At 44.6% G+C, this 15,230-nt stretch overlaps 1 protein-coding gene across 1 annotated transcript in view; it reads right to left on the bottom strand.

The window, feature by feature from the left end:
• LOC149434376 (alpha-2-macroglobulin-like protein 1) overlaps positions 1 to 15,230 on the bottom strand; it is a 162,980-nt gene that overhangs the window by 81,082 nt on the left and 66,668 nt on the right. Inside the window, exons 14-15 of the mRNA XM_089663749.1 lie at positions 13,318 to 13,381; positions 73 to 218 (exon numbers count right to left, since the gene is read on the bottom strand). Coding sequence (XP_089519875.1) covers positions 73 to 218; positions 13,318 to 13,381 — 210 coding nt within the window. The remainder of the gene's footprint in view (positions 1 to 72; positions 219 to 13,317; positions 13,382 to 15,230) is intronic.

The raw sequence follows: 15,230 nt of genomic DNA, 5'->3' as shown, positions 1-15,230 counted from the left end.
AGAGTAAATGGAAATCCCATTGGTCGATGGGGTTGTTCCTTTAGATCAATACACATAAGAATCATGCCTTACCGAGTTGGGAAAACACATTTCCAGTTCGAAAAAGATTCTATCTGCAACCACCATTTGATTCTTCAGTAAAAGGAAGCCGATCATTTTGGGAGCCAGCCCAAACTTGTGCGTGAATGTAATCGGGACTTTCAAAGTGCCGTTCAAATCTATAAGAAAACGAAAAGATCCGAAGAATGACTTTGATTTCTACTCAAGAAAAAAATTGGTACTTGTCTGTTAATTCACCGGATTTATTTATATTTATATATATATATATATATATATATATATATATATACAGTGGGGCAAAAAAGTATTTAGTCAGCCACCAATTGTGCAAGTTCTCCCACTTACAAAGATGAGAGAGGCCTGTAATTGGCATCATAGGTAGACCTCAACTATGAGAGACAAAATGAGAAAACAAATCCAGACAATCACATTGGCTGATTCGGAAAGAATTTATTTGCAAATTATGGTGGAAAATAAGTATTTGGTGAATATGAAAAGTTCATCTCAATACTTTGTTATATATCCTTTGTTGGCAATGACAGAGGTCAGACGTTTCCTGTAAGTCTTCACAAGGTTGGCACACACTGTTGCTGGTATGTTGGCCCATCCTCCATGCAGATCTCCTCTAGAGCAGTGATGTTTTGGGGCTGTCGCTGGGCAACACGGACTTTCAACTCCCTCCAAAGGTTTTCTATGGGGTTGAGATCTGGAGACTGGCTAGGCCACTCCAGGACCTTGAAATGCTTCTTACGAAGCCACTCCTTCGTTGCCTGGGCGGTATGTTTGGGATCATTGTCATGTTGGAAGACCCAGCCACATTTCATCTTCAATGCCCTTGCTGATGGAAGGAGGTTTGCACTCAAAATCTCACGATACATGGCCCCATTCATTCTGTCCTGTACATGGATCAGTCGTCCTGGTCCCTTTGTGGAGAAACAGCCCCAAAGCATGATGTTGCCACCCCCATGCTTCACAGTAGGTATGGTGTTCTTTGGATGCAACTCAGCATTCTCTCTCCTCCAAACACGACGAGTTGTGTTTCTACCAAACAGTTTTATTTTGGTTTCATCTGACCATATGACATTCTCCCAATCCTCTTCTGGATCATCCAAATGCAATCTAGCAAACTTCAGACGGGCCCAGACATGTACTGGCTTAAGCAGGGGGACACGTCTGGCACTGCAGGATCTGAGTCCCTGGCGGCGTAGCGTGTTACTGATGGTAGCCTTTGTTACGTTGGTCCCAGCTCTCTGCAGGTCATTCACTAGGTCCCCCCTGTGTGGTCCTGGGATTTTTGCTCACCGTTCTTGTGATCATTTTGACCCCACGGGGTGAGATCTTGCGTGGAGCCCCAGATCGAGGGAGATTATCAGTGGTCTTGTATGTCTTCCATTTTCTAATTATTGCTCCCACGGTTGATTTGTTCACACCAAGCTGCTTGCCTATTGCAGATTCAGTCTTCCCAGCCTGGTGCAGGTCTACAATTTTGTTTCTGGTGTCCTTCGACAGCTCTTTGGTCTTCACCATAGTGGAGTTTGGAGTGTGACTGTTTGAGGTTGTGGACAGGTGTCTTTTATACTGATAACAAGTTCAAGCAGGTGCCATTGATACAGGTAATGAGTGCAGGACAGAGGAGCCTCTTAAAGAAGAATGTACAGGTCTGTGAGAGCCAGAAATCTTGCTTGTTTGTAGGTGACCAAATACTTATTTTCCACCATAATTTGCAAATAAATTCTTTCCAAATCAGCCAATGTGATTGTCTGGATTTGTTTTCTCATTTTGTCTCTCATAGTTGAGGTCTACCTATGATGCCAATTACAGGCCTCTCTCATCTTTGTAAGTGGGAGAACTTGCACAATTGGTGGCTGACTAAATACTTTTTTGCCCCACTGTATGTATATATATATATATATATATATATATATATATATATGATATATTTAAATAAAACATAAAAAAATATTTATTTATATATATATATATATATATATATATATATATATATATATATATATATATATACAGTGGGGATCGAAAGTTTGGGCACCCCAGCTAAAAATTTGTATTAATGTGCATAAAGAAGCCAAGGAAAGATGGAAAAATCTCCAAAAGGCATCAAATTACAGATTAGACATTCTTATAATATGTCAACAAAAGTTAGATTTTATTTCCATCATTTACACTTTCAAAGTAACAGAAAACAAAAAAATGGCGTCTGCAAAAGTTTGGGCACCCTGCAGAATTTATAGCATGCACTGCCCCCTTTGCCAAGCTGAGACCTGCCAGTGTCATGGATTGTTCTCAATCATCGTCTGGGAAGACCAGGTGATGTCAATCTCAAAGGTTTTAAATGCCCAGACTCATCTGACATTGCCCCAACAATCAGCACCATGGGTTCTTCTAAGCAGTTGTCCAGAAAACTGAAACTGAAAATAGTTGACGCTCACAAAGCTGGAGAAGGCTATAAGAAGGTAGCAAAGCGTTTTCAGATGTCAATATCCTCTGTTCGGAATGTAATTAAGAAATGGCAGTCATCAGGAACAGTGGAAGTTACAGCAAGATCTGGAAGACCAAGAAAAATATCAGACAGAACAGCTCGCAGGATTGTGAGAAAAACAATTCAAAACCCACGATCCCTCTAGAAAGATCTGGCAGACACTGGAGTTGTGGTACACTATTCCACTATAAAGAGATACTTGTACAAAAATGGTCTTCATGGAAGAGGCATCAGAAGAAAACCTCTTCTACGTCCTCACCACAAAAATAATCGTTTGAACTTTGCAAATGAACATATAGACAAGCCTGATGCATTTTGAAAACAAGTTCTGTGGACCGATGAGGTTAAAATGGAACTTTTTGGCCGGAATGAGCAAAGGTACGTTTGGAGAAGAAGGGGCACAGAATTTAATGAAAAGAACCTCTGTCCAACTGTTAAGCATGGGGTTGGATCAATCATGCTTTGGGGTTGTGTTGCAGCCAGTGGCACAGGGAACATCTCACGAGTAGAAGGAAAAATGGATTCAATAAAATTTCAGCAAATTTTGGATGGTAACTTGATGCCATCTGTGAAAAAGCTGAAGTTAAAGAGAGGATGGCTTCTACAAATGGATAATGATCCTAAACACACCTCGAAATCCACGGGGGATTACATCAAGAGGTGTAAACTGAAGGTTTTGCCATGGCCTTCACAATCTCCTGACCTCAACATCATTGAAAATATATGGATAGACCTTAAAAGAGCAGTGCGTGACAGACAGCCCAGAAATCTCAAAGAACTGGAAGACTTTTGTAAGGAAGAATAGGCAAAGATACCTCAAACAAGAATTGAAAGACTCTTGGCTGGCTACAAAAAGCGTTTACAAGCTGTGATACTTGCCAAAGGGGGCAGTACAAGAGATTAACTCTGCAGGGTGCCCAAACTTTTGCAGACGCCATTTTTTTGTTTTCTGTTATTTTGAAAGTGTAAATGATGGAAATAAAATCTAACTTTTGTTGACATATTATAAGAATGTCTAATCTGTAATTTGATGCCTTTTGGAGATTTTTCCATCTTTCCTTGGCTTCTTTATGCACATTAATACAAATTTTTAGCTGGGGTGCCCAAACTTTCGATCCCCACTGTATATATATAAATAAATCTGGTGAATTAACAGACAAGTACCAAAAAAGTGAGGTTACTAAAACTACAGCAGTCAAATAATTGGATTAAAGCAGTATTAAACCCTAAAGCAAACATTTATTATATTGCAGGTTACCAATTCTTAGATTTGGTGGCTGCATTCAGTTTTCTTTCTCCTATTTTCACCTGGTGATCCAGCCAGTTATTTCTCAAAAGAACAAGCTCCATTCTAGATGTATCAGTTTAGAGGAATGAGACAAACCATTTACTACTATCAGGGGTGCTTATTCATTCATGTAATACTTTTTTCCCAAAAGGAAAATAAAAAACTGTTTGCTGTAACCGATTATAAAGTGTAGGCTGGAGTTTGACTTCAATTTGTTAATGTGTTTAACCCCCGGTTCACATATATGCGGCCGCGCGGGCCGCGTTTTGCACGGGTACGAGAGCCCATTCATTTGAATGGACTCCTGTGCCCGTGACACACAGGGAAAGAAGCCCCTGCACTACTTTGGAAATCGCAGCCCGCACAGGAACCTCGGTCTGCATGTTCTCCCTGTGCCTGTGTGAGTTTCCTCCCACACCAATTTTTTAGTGTGATGGCTGCATTCATTTTCTATTTAACCCGTGATTCACATCTATGTGGCAGTGCGGGCCACGTTTTGCACGGGTACGAGAGCCCATTCATTTGAATAGACTCCCGTGCCTGTGACACGCAGGGAAGAAGTCTCTGCACTACTTTGGAAAGCGCAGCGCACATGGGAACCTCGGTTCCCAGTACGGTTGCGTTTCCCAGTGCGGGTGGCGTGCCATTAGAACTAATGGTACCCGCCCGCGGGTCCGCAATTCTCTGTGTGGGTGGTGCGGCTGTATGGATTTTCATTCGGATCCGGAGCGGCACCACCCGCACAGATGTGAACTGGGGGTAAATCTGCTAGTACATCTAACTCTCCCCTCCCCCCAGACTGGTAATGCTGCTGTGCCTCCTGTGCTCCTTCATCCAGAGTGGGAGGAAGGGGGCACTCTAATACAGGAGGTGTGTTACTGGCCAGATCACCAGGTGAAAGCATAGGGGTAAAAAAGCCTAAAAAAGAAAACTAATGCAGCCACCACATCTTCTGATTGGTAAGCTACGATATGTAACATTTTTGGTTTTGGGTATAATACCGCTTTAACATTGCATGTATAACATTTTTTTTTTCATTTATAGAGGGGAATTATAGGAAACTCTTTTAACCTCTTCACACCGGCCGCACACAAATGTGCGGCCTCCCGGCGTCTGGGCTTAGACGCCGAGCGGCCGCACATTTGTGTGCAATTAAGAAAAATATATGTGCAGAGAGTGCGCCCTGCACGCTCCCAGCACACATGTCCAGTACTCACGGAAAGGTCCCGGTCTGCTCTTTTGATTGGGACCTTTCCCGATCATGTGACTGTCGTGACGGCGGTCACATGACCATAAAACCCCTCCCCGCCTCCCGGCTTCTGAAACCCTTTAAGGGCCGGGAGGCGCGGGTGCCAAGGGGTTAATTTACGAGTTACATAAGACCTCATGCACAAAGGATATTTTTTTTCCTCCCCTAGACACCTTTGCTCCAGAGGAGGAAAATGAATCTGAAAAAATGTGTCTAAAGCCGTGTTTTGCGTACGCATTTATGCGCGTTTGCACGTTTGGCGTTAATGCATCAGATTGGCCAGAATATTCATTTGTTCCAACTATTAAAATGCATTAACACACAAGCGTGTGAATGGGCCTTAACGCACTCGTGTTAATGTGCATTAATCCGCATTGGCCGCTTTTTTCGCCCAAACGCTCCTCTTCTGAACATGCCGCTCATGCATTTCTTTTTCTGCCTCCAAACACCTGTAAACGCCGATGTGTGCATGGACAGATAGGCAAACATAGAGGGGCATTTAGAAGCAGAAAAAAAAACATCAAACATCTGTAAAAGCAGCATTTGTGATGTCCTGTGTGCCTGAAGCCTAAGAATCAGGTTTAGGCTCCATGTACACGGGACACTTCTGAGCGATGGAAACTGACTGCTGGAAAATGTAGGTTAAAATGTCTGTTTAGCTGCGTTTGCATACCGCGTTTATGCGCTTTTGCGTTTAGAAGCGTTTTAAGCACAGGAGAACCTCCCAAATGCCCAGAATGCACTGAAAAGTGGTAATTTATTAACTATTTCAGACTGTTTCAGAGAAATACAGAGAGTAGAAGCAGAGACAGCAGTATGTGTTGACATTAGGTGTGAGTTGCTCATTAACATATCTTTTGTTTCCAAGGGTGGGAAAGGTGTCTGGTGGAGGGAGTCATTAAGGTCACCTGGCAGGGGGTCTTCATGAGGAATTTAAGATGTGAATGGTCATTAACATATCTTTTGTTTCCAAGGGTGGGAGAGGTCTGAGGTGTGAATGGTCATTAACATATCTTTTGTTTCCAAGGGTGGGAGAGGTCTGATGTGTGAATGGTCATTAACATATCTTTTGTTTCCAAGGGTGGGAGAGGTCTGATGTGTGAATGGTCATTAACATATCTTTTGTTTCCAAGGGTGGGAGAGGTCTGAGGTGTGAATGGTCATTAACATATCTTTTGTTTCCATGGGTGGGAGAGGTCTGAGGTGTGAATGGTCATTAACATATCTTTTGTTTCCAAGGGTGGGAGAGGTCTGAGGTGTGAATTGGTCATTACAATGTGTGACAAGCTTGGTAGGAACATCCTGTGTTCAGTGTTTTGTCCATCTGAGCACCTTGAAAACGCTTTGCATGCATTTTTCATGATGAAAAAAGGCTCTGGACAGCATTGGGAACTGGGAGAGTTAAGAAAAAAATTTAAAATTCTTATAAACGCAATTTTCTGTGTTTACAAGCATTTTGCGTTTGAAAGGCTGATAAAATTGACGTCTGAATGCAGGTTTGTTGCGTTCAAAAAAACGACTGTAAACTCAAGTGCCTGTAAACGAGTGCAAACAAAGATGTGTACATGGACACATAGGAAAACATTAGGGAGGGTTCAGGGGCTGCTGAAAAATACGCTGAACAACTCCTAAACGTGAGTTTATCAGCTGCAGTGTACATGAGCCCTAAACCTCAGATATGAAATATAAACAAAGCAAATCCTTTGTCTCAATCCAGAGCACTAAGTGTCATTTATGTCTGCTGCTTTGTGCCTCTGCTGTCAGCATGAGTCACTTCTGACAAGTCTTCCTGACAGCAAGAAAAAAAATGGTGACAGGGTAGGGACCTCAGCACACAGCCTGTGACTGACAGCCTCAGCTCTGCTCCTGTGAGCTGTGTGAAGGGGGGGGGGGGGTGTCCCTTCCCTGTAATCAGCCTTGTGAGCTCTCCTCACTGAGCTCTGCAGTGTGTAACTTCAGCTCCCCACCCCCTGCTTTCTAAAAGCTCAGACAAGCTGTATAAATTCTGGACTTTGAACAGATGTAGAGAAAATATGCTATAGATAAACATGTACAACTTATGTAGTGCGATTCGTTTCATCTCTACAGTCAGTTCGCTGGTATATGTGAGGGTTTACAACCACTTTAAATCTGAGAGCCAGTTAGTTCCCACTAATTATGCCTCCTCCAATCACTGTCACAGAAAGTCATGGGAAACCCAATATGTGGAAGCTGAAGTTATAACCTACGTTTAGGTATTTTTGGGATGGTGCTCACATTTAATGATTTAATGAGAAGTGTTGCTTGTGCTGCAGGGCTTAATGCAAGTGCCATACCTCATCAACTGTGCCCTCCCTGACCAATCAGAATCAGAGCAATCCTGACTGGTCACCGCTAGGAAAGATCATTGCTCTGATCCATCCTGGAAGTTGGGTTGCCACCTTTTCTTCAAGCCACACCCCAACACTTTAGCGGCGCACAGCAATTTCTTTTTGTAGTATACACAGTAAGAATGTAGAAGACCTAGGACACTTTTGGGCGCCCCCAGGAAAGTAGCAATGCGGTGCACCTAGCAAACAGTGGGTGTGGCCAAATTGCATTAACAATGGGAGGGGTTAAAGGGACATGGGTAAAAAAAACAAAATAATTCTTGTACTTGCTTTACTATGCTTTATTACAACCAATGTCACTGTAAAAATATGAACAAAGCCTACATTAAAAGTGGACAGTGTCAGTAGTGCAGACGTTGGTGTCAGTAGTGCAGAGGTTGGTGTCAGTAGGGCAGTGAATGGTGTCAGTAAGGCAGTGGATGGTGTCAGGAGGACAGTGGATGGTGTCAGGAGGGCAGAGCACGGTGTCAGTAGGGCAGAGGATGGTGTCAGGTGGACAGTGTCAGTAGGGCAAAGGATGGTGTCAGGAGGACAGTGGACAGTGTCAGTAGGGCAAAGGATGGTGTCAGGAGGACAGTGCACAGTGTCAGTAGGGAAGAGGATGGTGTCATTAGATTAGAGGATGGTGTCAGCAGGGCAGTGGACGGTGTCAGTAGGGCAGTGGACGGTGTCAGGAGGACAGTGGATGGTGTCAGGAGGACAGTGGACGGTGTCAGTAGGGCAGAGGATGGTTTCAGGACAGTAGACAACTTCAGTAGGGCAGAAGATGGTGTCAGGAGGACAGTGGACATTGTCAGTAGGGCAAAGGATGGTGTCAGTAGGGCAATGTATGATGTCAGGAGGACAGTGGATAGTGTCAGTAGGGCAGAGGATGGTGTCAGTAGGACAGTGTCAGTAGGGCAGAGGATGGGTGTGAGGAGGACAGTGGATAGTGCCAGTAGGGCAGAGGATGGGTGTCAGTAGGACAGTGTCAGTAGGGCAGAGGATGGGTGTCAGGAGGACAGTGTCAGTAGGGCAGAGGATGGGTGTCAGTAGGACAGTGTCAGTAGGGCAGAGGATGGGTGTCAGGAGGACAGTGTCAGTAGGGCAGAGGATGGGTGTCAGGAGGACAGTGTCAGTAGGGCAGAGGATGGTGTCAGGTGGACAGTGTCAGTAGGGCAAAGGATGGTGTCAGGAGGACAGTGCACAGTGTCAGTAGGGAAGAGGATGGTGTCATTAGATTAGAGGATGGTGTCAGCAGGGCAGTGGACGGTGTCAGTAGGGCAGTGGACGGTGTCAGGAGGACAGTGGATGGTGTCAGGAGGACAGTGGACGGTGTCAGTAGGGCAGAGGATGGTTTCAGGACAGTAGACAACTTCAGTAGGGCAGAAGATGGTGTCAGGAGGACAGTGGACATTGTCAGTAGGGCAAAGGATGGTGTCAGTAGGGCAATGTATGATGTCAGGAGGACAGTGGATAGTGTCAGTAGGGCAGAGGATGGTGTCAGTAGGACAGTGTCAGTAGGGCAGAGGATGGGTGTGAGGAGGACAGTGGATAGTGCCAGTAGGGCAGAGGATGGGTGTCAGTAGGACAGTGTCAGTAGGGCAGAGGATGGGTGTCAGGAGGACAGTGTCAGTAGGGCAGAGGATGGGTGTCAGTAGGGCAGAGGATGGGTGTCAGGAGGACAGTGTCAGTAGGGCAGAGGATGGGTGTCAGGAGGACAGTGTCAGTAGTGCAGAAGATGGTATCAGTAGTGCAGATTGTCAGATTGCCCGCCGCACTATCACAGTCCCATGATATGGCCCCAATCACCGGCATTAGTAGTATAAAAAAATGTAATAAGTATTTAAAAATTCCAGTATATCCCATTAGTTTGTAGACGTTATACATTTCATGCAAACCAATCAATAGACACGTATTTGATTTTTTGTTTTTTGACATGTAGCAGAATACATTTTGGCCAAATCGTATGAACAAATTTTAATTGCTTTTAAATAGTTTATTTTGTTTTTATAATATTGTTATTGGATAAGTTTTATAACAGAAAAAAAAAAAATATTGTTTTTGTTTCAAAATTGTAGTTTTTTGTTTATATTTCAAGAAAAAAAAAAAACACATTAGTGGTCACATACTACCCAAAGAGAGCTCTATTAGTGTGGGGAAAATATCAATTTCGTACACAAATTTCATTTAAAAAAATCACATTCGGCCTTTCAATCTGGGCAACACTGACATCTAGTGGCAATTTAGCATACTGCAGTTGCTCCTAATACTGTATCTACTGGGATGCCTACAGCAGCAATAAACCCAAAAGCAAACATTTATTATATTGCAACTGACCAATTCTTAGGTGTGATGGCTGCATTCATTTTCTTTTTTAGATTTTATTTCTATTATCTTCACCTGGCAATCCAGCCAGTAAGTCTGATGTTTTTCAACAGAAAAAAAAACCCTCCTCCAAATGGTAGCACAGTGGCTAAATGATTAGCCCTTCTGCCTGGCAATACTAGGGGCTGTAGGTTTGAATCCCAACCATGGCACCACCTGCCTGTAGTCCCTGTGCCTGTGTGAGTTTCCTCCCACACCAATTCTTTGGTGTGATGGCTGCATTCATTTTCTATTTAACCCCCAGTTCACATATATGCGGCCATGCAGGCCACGTTTTGCACGGACACGAGAGCCCATTCATTTGAATGGACTCCCGTGCCCCGTGACACGCAGGGAAGAAGTCCCTGCACTTCTTCTGAAAGTGCAGCCCGCACGGAAACCTCGGTTCCCAGTACAGTTGCGTTTATAGTCACATTAAAAATGTGAGTCTTTCAGCTTTTTTTAGCATTTTTGCATTAGCGTTTTGCCACGTTTGCATTTTTTAGAGGTATTTTTTGGTCAAAAAAAGTCCAGATATGCTGATTTGTGGCATTTTTCAGCGTTAGAGAGTTTTTACAGCTAAAAAAAACTCCTCCTAGAAACCCTCTAGTCCTGGGTTTTTTTTCCAGCCAAAAAACGTTGATTCCAGTGTATGTGTGTATGGACACATAGGATAACATACTGGGGGGTTTACTGGCTGTAGAAAAAAAGTTAAAACGCCAAAAACAGCCGCTGTAAAAACGCCCCATGTGCATGAGGACTCATTCAGGAGGTGTGTTACTGGCCAGATCACCAGGTGAAAACAGGAAACAAAGCCTAAAAAAAAGAAAACTAATGCAGCCACCACATCTAATGGTTGGTAAGCTGCAATATATGATAGTTTTCTGTTTTGGGTTTAACCCCTCGCCTACAGGGCACTTATACCCCCTTCCTACCCAGACCAATTTCCAGCTTTCAGCGCTGTCACACTTAGAATGACAATTGTGCGGTCATACAACACTGTACCCATAGGAAATGTTTATCATTTTTTTGTGACAGATAGAGCTTTCTTTTGGTGGTATTTAATCACCTCTGGGATTTTTATTTTTTGCTAAACAAACCAAAAACCACTGAAAACTTTGAAAAAATGAAGTTTTTTTCTTAGTTTTTGTTATACAATTTTGTAAATAAGTGATTTTTCTCCTTCACTGATGTGCGCTAATGAGGCTGCAGTGATGGGCACTGATAGGTGACACTGATGGGCACTGATAGGTGACACTGATGGGCACTGATGAGGAGGCACTGGTAGGTGGCACTGATGGACATTGACAGGCATCACTGATGGGCACTGAAAGGCAGCACTCATATATGGCACTGATAGGCAGCACTGACTGGCACTGTTAGGTGGCACTGACTGGCACTGTTAGGTGGCACTGACTGGCACTGTTAGGCAGCACTGATAGGCAGCACTGTTTGGCACTGATAGTCGGCAATGACTGGCACTGATAGATAACACTGAAAGGCAGCTCAGATGGGAACTGATATGTGGCATTGATGTTCACTGGTAGGCACTGATATGTGGCACTGATTTGGCACTGATGGACACTGACAGGTGGCACTGCTGGGGCTACACTGATCATCAGGGCACACTGATCACCAATGCTCTGATGATCAGTGTAGATGTCCCCTCTGAGGAATGACGATTACCGGCTCTCCTCTCCTCTGTCAGCGTGACAGCTCATGAGGAGAGAAATGCCGATACCTGGCATTTCCCTATTTACATGCGATCAGTTGTGATTGGACACAGCTGATCACATGACTAAGCCGATGACTTTGGCTCTTTCCATTGAGCGGTGATCCGCTATGTCCGAGGGACACAGCGCACCGCCGATTGCCACGCTGCGCGCTCACGGAGCCGCACACACGCGGTTAGAGTGGGAGGTCGTCATATGACGTCCTCCCAGAACGAGAGAACCGCCTTGCGCCCGTCATTACCTTATATGGCGAGCAAGAGGTGGTTAAAATCTCTTTAAAACGAGAACTGCGCACTTTGCTAGTGCAGTTGCTCCAGAGCTTAGTAAATGAGGGAAGGCTTCACATTGCAAAAAATACCCAATCACAAGCGAGGAATATAACAAAAAATTAATTGTGCATGATTGGATGATGGAAGTCAGCAGAGCTTCCCCTCATTTACTAAGCTCTGGAGCAACTGCTGTTGCAAAGTTCACAGTCTGTTTGCCTTTAGAAAATCCCCTCTTATTGGTCCACCAGCAAGAATATAAAAGGAAAACCAGGCAGCTGCTTGGGGCTTTACACTCCAGGGGAGCCAGTGGGAATGCTAAAAAATAATCTGCACTTCACTATTCTTCACATTTATCAATTTTAGCTTTGCAAGTCTTTAGACCACAGATGTCAAACACAAGGCAACCGGGTCGAATCTGGCCCTCCACGCCATTTCATGTGGCCCTTGCACCTCTCCTGCAGGTACCCCCTTGTCTCCACCTTGGCAGCAGAGAGAAGAATAGAACTCCTCTGCCAAATCCTGCACCTCTCAGTGCAGCTGCAGCACCCCTCATCTCTGCCTCCCCTGGTCTCAGCATTCAGCAGACTCTGGTAACTGACTCCACTCCTCCTCTGGTCCTCCTCCAGACCCTGTACTTTCTGCTTTCCAGCTCTGCCCCCAAAGGGGGAGCACGGTGATGTTAGGAAGGGTGTGGGATTCATGACATCTGATGTAATGGGGGGGGGGGTGCTCTGGACAGTCTAGTCTTACAGATACAACCGGCCCTTTGAGGGCAACCATAATGCCGATACGGCCCGCGATGAAATGGAGTTTGACACTCCTGCTTTAGATCTTCAAAACAACAGGGGGGTCCATTTATGAAAAAAAAAATTCTGGATGAATGTTACAAGCATTCATCCAACCACAACAAATTTTGGCCATACTTTGCCTAATATGATCATTTTCTATCCATCAGCTCCATCTGCTGGCCATAATGCAGTATTTTCCTGAGTGGATAAAAAAAAAAAAATCGGATAAAAAAAAAAAAAGTTCAGTATGGTTGGGCAAATTCTTGTGGCATTCAACCAGTGAATTTTTCAGAAAAAGTCCCCCAGGTGTCGGCTGCTGTCAAAGCTTACAGGGAGCAATGACTCCACCCCCTTTATGTGACGGCGTTGTGAGTGATTGGTTACTGGGTATAAGCAATGCATCATGGGAGGAGGTCACTGGCTTTCCAATACTCAGATGTCCTGCTTGGTGGAGGCTTCGATGGAGGAATGAATAGGTAAGGGAGCCAAGTGAAAGTGAATACAAGTGGGTTAAGGGGTTGGGCTAAAGTGACCCTATCACTGAGCCAAGAATGGGAAAGCAGGAGGGTTCATTTTTACTGGAGGGGCCCATAAACTAAAAAGGAGCCCATGGCCAATGGTGCGCGAGGTTCTACCACTGGACACAACAGTGAGGCCATGAAAGCCCTACATGGTTGACGCAAGTTTTGGCCGTATTGGAACCAGCGATTGTACTTACAGGAGTTGCTTTTCACTTTCATTATTTCAGTTCCGTAATCCATAATCCCACCTTTGCCAACGACCTAAAAAAAAAATAAAATAAATAATAATAAAAAATTAAAAGAAAAATCCATTAATTAAAATCACGCACCGCAATCTTTAACCCCTTTGCTGCCAGACCCATTTTGCATTCTGCGCACGTTTAAAAAAAATCATTTTTGGCCTGAAGATTACATAAAACCCCCCAAGCATTATATATTTTCTGAAGGCAGACTCCCTGGAGAATAAAATGGTAGTAGTTTAACATTTTTATGTCACACAATATTTATTATATTATATTTAAAACGGTTTAGGAAAATGCAAAATGTCAGTGAAAAATAAAGTTCATTTTAGCGCACACAAACACAATACGTATCATGTTACACATGCATTGTCTGTTTATTTGCCTTCATTCATTTTGTCCCTTCCTCACTCCATAGATAGGGGATGCTCTGTGTTGTGAGTTCCGCCCTTCTTCACGCTTTAGCCTCCATTCACCACCTGTCCTGTATTCTGCTGGAGCTAGGCACACTATGGTTTTTTGATTTATCTGATGTTCATGTGTTATGATCGGCACAAGTTTTGGATGAAAGCTTTCTATGATCTACAAAATGTCATTTGGATCGAGTCACCGCCTACCAAGCTGCTGAGACTGTAAGTTAAGCTATCTCACCACAAGTGGATCGGTTATAGCAGTGGTTCTCAACCTTCCTAACGCCGCGACCCTTTAATACAGTTCCTCGTGTTGTGGTGACCCCCAACCATAAATAATTTTTGTTGCTACTTCATAACTGTAATTTTGCTACTACTATGAATCATAATGTAAATATCTGATATGCAGGATGTATTTTCATTGTTATAAATTGAACATAAAGCACAGTGACTAATCACAAATATTTTTTGCAGTATTTGATGATTTACATTTACCCAGTAATTAGAATTCATGAAGTGTCGTTTTACCTCCAATACTGCTGCTTTCAACACAGTAGCTGCTTTCTACACAGTAGCTGCTTTCTACACAGTAGCTGCTTTCAACACAGTAGCTGCTTTCAACACAGTAGCTGCTCTCTACACAGTAGCTGCTCTTCACATCTGTGACTGGTCCACATAATTACATTATGGCGCCAACCCTGTCACATACACCTGTATTTGTACGGGGTGTATGTGATGGGGTTGGCGCAATGATGTTATCACGCCGGGTACTCAATAGCGGGCGTAGCTGCATGTGGGCGGACCCGCCTGGAGACGGATAGAGGAGTGGTGTCTCAGTTCCTAAGACCTTTGGAAATATGTGTTTTCCTATGGCAGTGATGGCAAACCTATGGCACGCGTGCCAGAGCTGGCACGCAGAGCCATCTCAGTGGGCACGCCAGGAGGAAGAGGAAGAGAACGCGCTCTCCTGCGCACCTCCGGGGGCGCGCACCGGGCGATCTCCGTGATCGCTGTGTCCTGCGGACACAGCTGATCACGTGACATGGTAAAAGGCCAATCACAGCGGCCTTTTACCACGTGATCAGCCATGTCCAATGACACGCTGATCACCGGGAAATGTAAATGCCGGTTCTCGGCTGCACTTTCCTCACGCTGTCAGATCGTGAGGAAAGTACTGCCGAAAACCGGCAGTTGTCAGAACAGGGATCGGCACCGATCATCAGGGTCACTGATCATCAGTGCCCTGATGATCGGTGCCCACCTGTGCCACACACAAGTTCCGCCCACTTGTGCCCAGCAATGCGCCCACCTGTGCCCAGCAGTGCGCCCACCTGTGCCCAGCAGTGCGCCCACCTGTGCCCAGCAATGCGCCCACCTATGCCCAGCAGTGCGCCCACCTGTGCCCAGCAATGCACCCACCTGTGCCCAACAGTGCACCCACCAGTGCCCACCTGTGCCGCC

The sequence above is a fragment of the Staurois parvus genome, unplaced genomic scaffold (genome assembly GCF_062004578.1).
Source record: "Staurois parvus isolate SC_StPar_1 unplaced genomic scaffold, SC_StPar_1.0 ptg001760l, whole genome shotgun sequence".
NCBI classification, from domain to species: Eukaryota; Metazoa; Chordata; class Amphibia; order Anura; family Ranidae; genus Staurois; species Staurois parvus.
The sequence above is the reverse complement of the archived record's forward strand: the minus strand, read 5'-3'. Positions and strand labels throughout refer to the sequence as shown.